The sequence below is a fragment of the Salminus brasiliensis genome, chromosome 17, assembly GCF_030463535.1.
Source record: "Salminus brasiliensis chromosome 17, fSalBra1.hap2, whole genome shotgun sequence".
Classification (NCBI taxonomy): domain Eukaryota; kingdom Metazoa; phylum Chordata; class Actinopteri; order Characiformes; family Bryconidae; genus Salminus; species Salminus brasiliensis.
Window position 1 is genome coordinate 36,338,240 of NC_132894.1, and position 8,968 is coordinate 36,347,207.

The 8,968-nt window shown below is 42.0% G+C and overlaps 1 protein-coding gene across 2 annotated transcripts in view; it reads left to right on the forward strand.

Moving 5' to 3' along the window:
- Positions 1-5,719, forward strand: part of lrp4 (low density lipoprotein receptor-related protein 4) — a 30,237-nt gene extending 24,518 nt beyond the window's left edge. The window contains exons 28-35 of one of the 2 annotated variants that reach the window (XM_072659874.1): positions 98-206; positions 492-684; positions 1,248-1,361; positions 1,497-1,608; positions 2,018-2,082; positions 2,206-2,293; positions 2,481-2,622; positions 4,534-5,719. In XM_072659874.1, the coding sequence (XP_072515975.1) occupies positions 98-206; positions 492-684; positions 1,248-1,361; positions 1,497-1,608; positions 2,018-2,082; positions 2,206-2,293; positions 2,481-2,622; positions 4,534-4,863 (1,153 nt within the window). In that variant the 3' untranslated portion in view covers positions 4,864-5,719. The remainder of the gene's footprint in view (positions 1-97; positions 207-491; positions 685-1,247; positions 1,362-1,496; positions 1,609-2,017; positions 2,083-2,205; positions 2,294-2,480; positions 2,623-4,533) is intronic. The other variant, XM_072659875.1, reaches the window with a different exon arrangement.
- The last annotated feature ends 3,249 nt before the right edge of the window (positions 5,720-8,968 follow it).

An 8,968-nucleotide genomic window follows, 5' to 3' on the forward strand; every position in this document is an offset into this window, starting at 1 on the left:
TTCTATTTTGACAAATGTACATCTCTTAAACCTTGTTGCACTTAATCCTGATGTTTTTGTTTTTTTTACATCTGTGTGTGTGTGTGTGTGTGTGTAGGATATTCTGGGTGGATGCACATCTGGACCGTATAGAAAGTTCTGACCTGAATGGCAAACTGCGCCAAATCCTCGTCAGTCCTGTTTCACACCCGTTTGCCCTCACACAGGTACCAACTACCAACCTGCATCCCTCTCTCTCTCTCTCTCTCTCTCTCTCTCTCTCTCTCTCTCTCTCGTTCGCTCGCTCACTCACTCACTCACTCACTTCATCACTCTCTCACTCACTCTCCCACTCACTCGCTCATCCACTCCTGCTCTCCCTTTATTTTCACCCTTAACATTCTGCCCCCTTCTTCCACATCCTCCCATCTCTGACCCTCATTTTTCTTCCCATCTCTTCCTCCTCCCTCCTCTCCCCTCTTTGTCCTTGGTTTTCTCTCCTCCTTCCCCAGCTGAGGCCGCTCTCCTCTCCTCTAACCGCTTTCTCCCGAATCTCACAGCAAGACCGCTGGATCTACTGGACCGACTGGCAGACGAAATCCATCCAGCGGGTGGACAAACACAACGGCCGCAATAAGGAGACCGTACTGGCCAACGTAGAGGGGCTGATGGACATTATAGTGGTCTCCCCAAACCGGCAGACTGGTAAGGCTAGAACTCCAGAACACTGACCTGGGTTCCAGCAGTTTATGCTGGGCAATCGGAGCGTGTACGTAAACATTATACCCTGTGGAGTTGGCTCCTGTCCAGCAGACATCAGAAAAGAGGCGTAGAAATGAGGCTGTAGAGCAGAGAGGCACGACCGAAGACTGAGGCCTCTGTGATTTCATTGGCTGACAGCAGTCAGGTGCCTGCCGGCCCACTTCTCACTGAAAATGAATGATAATCCCTTTTAATGTTTAAAAACTGTCACAAATTTGCATATGCATGTTTATGTACCTCAATACCACAGTGCGTTTTACAGTGTCCGTCGTGTCCTGCGTTTATTAGATAAGAAATCAACCGTTTATAAGATATTACACTGGACCCCACAGTTCTAACCTCTATTTTATAGTTTTTATTTCATGTTTTTTAAAGCAAGATCCCTTTTATATTCCACTGGATTTAAATTGTTATGCACCTGATACTTGATACTGAATTGTCTGGTTGTAGAATTGTCTGGGGGATTGAGCAGCTTTATCAGTGCTGTGTCTCTTTTCTCCTGCCAGGTACCAACCACTGTGGGGTGAATAACGGAGGCTGCACTCATCTCTGCTTTGCAAAGACCAGCAGCTTTGTTTGCGCGTGTCCAGACGAGCCGGATGGCAGGCCGTGCTCAACCAGTGAGTTCACCACCACAACACACACACACACATGCGAGAGCATGTCATTATGAACAGCATTAGGAGAAGTTAGTCGATGGTTAGGAATCGTGTAAATTCGATTATCTTCTTAATTCTGATCTTTTTCTTTTGAAGTTTCCGGTTTTGTTCCGACGGTCCCCGACAGAGGAACCACCAGCACTCAGTCTCCAAACAAACGAGCGAAAGCTTCCACAAACAAACCCCAGCCGGGCCTCCCCGTCCTCAAGTGAGTTTATTACCAGCATTTTTTCCTTTAAGAAAGCAGATTGTATCTTAACCTCTGTCTGAGTCTGAGGGGTCAAAGCACAGGCTTCCGTTACGTCTCTGTGATCAAACCCCATAAATGTCACAGAGCAGCATCGCATACACACACAAAGACTGTATTGCAGAATGCTTAGTTTACTCAGTTTACTTTATGTGCATTATAATTAAATTAAATATATATTTTCTTTTATTTGATTCTATTTTACTGTTATATATTTATTTGATGTACTTTTACCTGCTGTAGTTTCATTCTTTTTATTTCTTACTGAAAGGAGATATTAATTGTAAGAGGCAGTCAAATGTATGTATGTACTGAAATGCTCGCTGATTGGTTAGATATTAAGGTGGTAACACTGATTATCCGTCTCCAGCTGTACAGAGAAGGCTGGCGGAGTGGAGGGCTGCCTTCAGAACAACGTGGTTTCTGCTCCTCACGGTACGACTGCAGCTTTCCTCTCTTCATCATCTTTTTATAAGAAAAAAATGTCCCTCCTGCAGACTTCTCAGACCTCACTCACCCACCTGTTGTGTTTTGTTTTTGTTTTTTTTTCACCTAAAGGGGAGGGGCTTCATATCAGCTATGTGATTGGTGGAGCTCTGACTGTTCTGGCCATTCTTATACTCATAGCAGTTTACATTATTTACAGGTGAGTGCAGAGACGGTAATGACTTGTTTCAATAATAATATTAATAATACAGTGTGTGTGCACTATGATGCTGTATATGTGTGTGTGTGTGTGTGTGTGTGTGTGTGTGTGGTTTACTGCACATATTAAAATATTAGTTTATTAATATCTGTTTGCCATTTCTAAACGTTTTTGTCTTTGTTTTCAGGCATAAAAAGTCAAAGTTTGCGGATCCAGGTGTGAGTAATCTGACCTACAGTAACCCCTCATACCGGACGTCAACACAGGAGGTCAAAATAGAGACCACTCAGAAACCTCCCATATACAATCAGCTACGATATAAAAAAGAGGTGTGTGTGTGTGTTCTCCTGTTCTAACCTAATGTGTTCTAGATTTCTTTCAGGAGTAAATAATCATTTAAATCTTGACATTTTCTGCACATTTTTGATACAGCTTGTATTTATTTAACTAAATTTGACTGAAATTGGGTATTAAACTGTGCAGCTGTGTCTCTTTAGAGGTGTCTGATTCTGACCTACAGCATTAAATACACATGGAGTTCAGTCTGTATATGTGGAGCTACAAAACAGTAGAAATGATGAAAACATTTAAGTGAGAAAGTATTATAAATATTATTTATTATAATATTACTTTAAATAATATTCCAGAAGTCCAGAAGATTTTTGCCCTCTCCTGTAAAAGTCACCACTTTGGAGATACATGTTTTTCATTGGACAGCAGCGAAATATATAGTTTTGTTTTTTTTGTAGCTCTTCTGATTTTCTGCTTCAGTAGATTTCTCGTTTCTGGTTGTGTGATGGTCTCAGCCCCAACGCAGAGAGCTGTGTTTAGCATCTCTTCAGAACACAGGACTCCTCCCCTCACTCCTTCTGTTCATTCACTGTTTATGATGCTTCCTTCCCTCCACCTCTCTCTCACTGCAGCTCTCTCACCCCTACAACTCTCTCTCTCCCTTCATCTTCTGACGTGCTCTTGCGCTTGCTCCATCACGCCGGGGTCTAGCAGGTAGCTGAACAGCATGAGGACAGAGATTTACCCACAGTGCTGTGTTTCATTAAACCCAACAAACCTAATGCATCCGCCCGCTCCCTCTCCAAGCCTACAGAGCCAGTTGCTGTTCTGGATCTGACTTGGCTGCCGGCTAACAGACTGAATTTGTTGGATTTCTCTCTTATATTATTTAACATCCTCATATATTTCTCAGAGATAATCACTCCACCACTGTTTCCACCCTCCTCAGAGAGTGTCTGAGCTCAGTCAGAGTCGGGTTCTGTGTGAATCTGAGCTTCACTGTAGAGAAACTGACCCACTCTGACCTCTGTACAGTGGAGGTGAATGGAAGAAGGTGTCGGTCGCCATGACTACAATAACACAGATACAGCCCATAATTTATTTCCTATCCAAACCCACCAGTGCAGCTACACAAGTCTTCTGAGTTTTATATGGGATGATGATGATGATGATGATGATGAAGGTAAAATAGTGAATAGAGAATGTCTCTAATCCAGTTCTCTTTAGGGACTACTTTCTGTAGCTGCACTACACCCTGCAGCATGTATCCCTCCACTATTTTAATGATCTGGTTCTAAAAGCAGGTTCTAGAGCCGAACTCTTCTCAGAACTCTGGTAGAACCGTGTCTCAGGCATCAGGCAGCGTCTTCATCACCATTAGGTGAAGAACTTTCTGTGAGGAGCTTTTATTAGAGCTTCAGACGTCTGCTTCCCTTCACCTCCACTGTAGAACCACAGCTCTGACTGAGGGAGGTTATCTAGAACCTCCACTGTAGAACTCCAGCTCTGACTGGGGGAGGTTATCTAGAACCCAGCGTAGAACCCCCCCCCCCCCCCCCCCCCCCCGACTGCGTCTGTTTATGTTCTAACTGTTTAATTAAGCAGACACTTTGGACAGTTGGTGGTTTTCACCTTTCATTCTGTTGTTGTTGTTGTTGTTGTTATGGTTGAAGATGCTGTTAAGAAGATGATCACAGGATCTCTTCAGAGCACTAACTCAGATAAATCGCCTGTGTGATGGTGAAAGAGCATGAATGTTAGTGTGTGGTTTTTGGGTGCAGTGCTGAACTGACCGCTTGGACGTTTGTTGATGTACAGGCTTAATATGAATGTATCACTGTTTATAGAGTTGTATAGAACACTGTAAACTGCTTCATTAGTTTTACACTGGAACTGTGTGTGTGTGTGTGTGTGTGTGTGTGTGTGTGTGTGTGTGTGTGTGTGTTTAGGGTGTTGGGGAAGGCAACTACACCAAAGAGAAGATCCGGATCGTGGAGGGCGTGTGCCTGCTGTCAGGGGAGGAGCTATACTGGGAGGATCTGAAGCAGCTGAAGGTTTGCAGGGGGAGTGGCCTCCATGCGTGCATGCGCACGGACACAGTCTCCCTGCAGGCTAGCTCCGCCTCTCTTGACGACACAGAGACCGAACAGCTGCTGCAGGGCGACCAATCCGAATGCTCCAGCCTAAACACAGCCATGGCCACACCCCAGCGCCACAGCGCACACCCTGACACAGGCTGGGTTCCCAACCGCAAGCCCTCCACTGAGAGCGAAGTGTGATAACACACATACACACATACACACACACTCACATACATGTATGATACCTGTACATTAAGACTGAATTTACACTACCTTAACCTACTGGGCCCTAAACTGAGCTTTCCTGGCTCCGCCCACAAATCTGTTCTTCCATAGCTCCTGTTGTGAGGTTGGACAAGCTTTAAACGAACCCCATTCTACCCTAATGAGAGACTGTAGCTCCGCCTCCTCAGTGTATATCACAATACCTACATTTAGAGTTATTAATATTCACCCTAATGAGAGACTGTAACTCCGCCTCCTCAGTGTATATCACAATACCTACATATAGAGCATTATTAATATTCACCCTGAGAGACTGTAACTCCGCCTCCTCAGTGTATATCACAATACCTACATTTAGAGAGTTATTAATATTCACCCTAATGAGAGACTGTAGCTCCGCCTCCTTAGTGTATATCACAATACCTACATTTAGAGCATTATTAATATTCACCCTGAGAGACTGTAACTCCGCCTCCTCAGTGTATATCACAATACCTACATTTAGAGAGTTATTAATATTCACCCTAATGAGAGACTGTAGCTCCGCCTCCTCAGTGTATATCACAATACCTACATTTAGAGCATTATTAATATTCACCCTGAGAGACTGTAACTCCGCCTCCTCAGTGTATATCACAATACCTACATTTAGAGAGTTATTAATATTCACCCTAATGAGAGACTATAGCTCCGCCTCCTCAGTGTATATCACAATACCTACATTTAGAGCATTATTAATATTCACCCTAATGAGAGACTATAGCTCCGCCTCCTCAGTGTATATCACAATATCTACATTTAGAGCGTTATTAATATTCACCCTAATGAGAGACTGTAGCTCCGCCTCCTCAGTGTATATCACAATATCTACATTTAGAGCGTTATTAATATTCACCCTAATGAGAGACTGTAGCTCCGCCTCCTCAGTGTATATCACAATATCTACATTTAGAACGTTATTAATATTCACCCTAATGAGAGACTGTAGCTCCTCCTCCTCAGTGTATATCACAATACCTACATTTAGAGCGTTATTAATATTCACCCTAATGAGAGACTGTAGCTCCGCCTCCTCAGTGTATATCACAATATCTACATTTAGAGCGTTATTATTGTTATTAATATTATATAATAATTAGGGTTGAATCTGTAAAGCTTGTCCAACTTAATAACAACAAATATGGAAGAACACAGTTGTGGGCGGAGTCTTCAGATATATAAGTTGTTGGGTGTGTGAGTGTGTTAGCGTACCCACTCTCAGTGCTCTCCTGGAGGAAGACCAGTATTCCCAGTTCTCATCCAACACCTAGCCAGCATATCAGTACCTTCACTGACCAGCAGCTCATTCTGACCACTGGTCTTATGTTTGTGAGGTTATTCTAACGCTCTACAGAGTGTTATAGACTTCTGCTCAGCATTCAGACACTGAAACCATGCCAAGTGGAGAACCTGCGTAAATTTGAGTGACCACTAGGTGGACTGATGGGGTCGCTATAAAAAGTCAAGCAGCTCTTTGAAGTCTGCGGACGTTTGACGGAACGAAAATATCCATTTTTATTTGACTTTTATTAGATTAGATAAACATACATATATGCATACACACACCACAGCCACGGCCTGTGTCCCGGACCTTCCCCAGACCCCAGCCTTGACTTCTATTTACACACACACACACACACACACGACTGAAAAGAGCTGTTGGAGAACAAAAAAAAAACCTTCTAAAGCTGGAAGCGAGACAGAACCGTAAAAAGCTCTGGACTGTTGCCGGACGCTCGGACGCCGCAGTGTGTATAATGATCTGCTTTTTGTGCGAATGCGAGCTGAAAGCCAGGGTCTTCCCATCATGAGCGCTGCCCCCCCCCCCCCCCCCCCCCCCCCCACCCACCCCCACTCCATCACTCATCATAAACTTTCTGAACTTATTTATGACGTTTTGTATTTGGGAGTGAGCTGTGAGCACCCCCCCCCCTCATTTCTACAGTGCTCAGACTGTTAAAGGCCTCGCGCTCTCACAGACTGGTTAATGATGGTGCCAAAGGATGGAGGACTTTCTCACCTGGGCGAAGTCTCTGTGCTTTCCGAACCGCCGCTGCGACACACCTTTCAAACGGATGGAAGTCCAGCTCAGAAACTGCTAATGCTAACGCTAACTTCACAGAGCGAGATGAAAGAAAAAAAAGTGGTTTTGTTTGTAAACATTGCCTTTTTCCTCACTGTCTGTCTCAGTCAAGGAACCTTTACTAATTTTTAAGAGTGTAAACATCAGATTTAGTCACGTATCGAGTCTAAAGGTTTAGGAGACGTTAAAAATGTTTAAAAATAACAAGAAAAAAAAACAAAATACAAAAAAAAAAATGACTTGTCCTCGGGGAAAGTAGTCTGAATGAAGTGTAAGTGCCAAACCTTGCTGTTGTTGTTGTTGTTGATGTTTTTTTTTCTTCACTATATTTATATTTCTGCAGGAGTTGTTATTTGGCATTTCTCTTTTTTTTACATTTTACGTTTTCAATCAACCATCTCAGAACCTGCAAAGCACCGTGCACTTACAGCCATGTAGTTCTGTGAAATTTCACGGGGCTATCACGAGTGTGTAATTTACCACTGACCATTTCGCTGAAAGATCAATATTAACTAAATAAAACGCTATCGCTCTCGTATTAAAACCTCGTAGCTCCAGCTTTTAGTTGTTTTTTTATTGTTTTATTATTATTATTTAATATTTTTACCCCATTTTAAAAAGGCTACCTGCCCTTAAATGACTTTTCAGAAAGAATGGGTCACAGAAACAGTCCAAACTGGCCCAGAGGAAAAACACACAGAGATTTAAGACTTCAGAGATACGAGGTTTTGGTACAGTAGTGACTCTATTTGAATTAAAGGGATACTCCAGTGTTCCCCAAACCTAATCTCCATCTGCTGCACCTGTAGCGCACCATCAGTGTCCTGTTCCTGGAAAACCCTCAACGTTTATTAGACGTCTGTGAGGTTTTACTCCACACATTTGGGCCGTCATGATGAAATGCCATGTACATGTTAGTGAAATGTGCACAAATCCTCTACAGAAAAAAACACGATTCATTTATATTTTCTGCAGATTTTAAAGCACATTTATTTATTTATTTCCTGAAGAAAAACGATTTGGAAAAATAAATGTGTCTTATCTTAAAAACGCCCAAATCTGTTAAATTCAGTAAATTAATAATCAGTAATTAGTAGTATATAAACAGTAAGTCTCTGTAGAAGATGTGACGTATTTTCACTTACAAAATTGAAAATTAGATGTAGAGCTGGGCAATATGACAATATTTCATCGTATTGTGATAAATGTTGTTATCATGGTAAAAAATATGCTTAAAGAGCACTGATTAACTGAACGCTTCATTACAGAGAGTGTAATCTGTCTTATTTAACTCAGTGTAGTGCAGCATATTTTAAGTAAAAAACCACGGTACTCAGTATGGGAGAGTATTTGAACAATATTGAAGAATATTGCGAAATATATCGTAGATCATAAAACATGTCTTTAAATATCGTGATATATCGAGAGTTTTCCATATCGCCCAGCTCTAATTACATGTCATTTGACCAGGAGTGCCCAAACCTTTGCATAAGGCTGTATATAAGTGTATTGTAACAAAGATATTATTGGCTTCTAGGGATTTTCTGGCATGCTTATTAATATAGATTTTTATATACAGTATGTAAATCCAGTACAGTACAATGTTTGAATCGATCAGGGTTTAATTTCATACATTAGAGAGCCAATATTTACAGTGATATCAGACATACTGACCTCCACTGCACTGCTCCACCTCAGCTGTTTACACTTTGGTCCGACTTGTAAACGGATCTTGAGAGGCGTAACAGTTCGTAGGTCCAGTTTTAGCAGTAAGATTTGAATGTTAGCTTTTCTTTTTACTTCTGTACAGAAAAGTGCAGTTACATGTTCATAGACGTTTATTACTGAAGTGTATTGTACAGTTAAATTGTACCATTGCGTTCACACAAAAACCTTGTATCTCAAAAATAGGTTTACAGGAGGAGGAAACTTTCAATGGAAAGTCAACGTATAAGT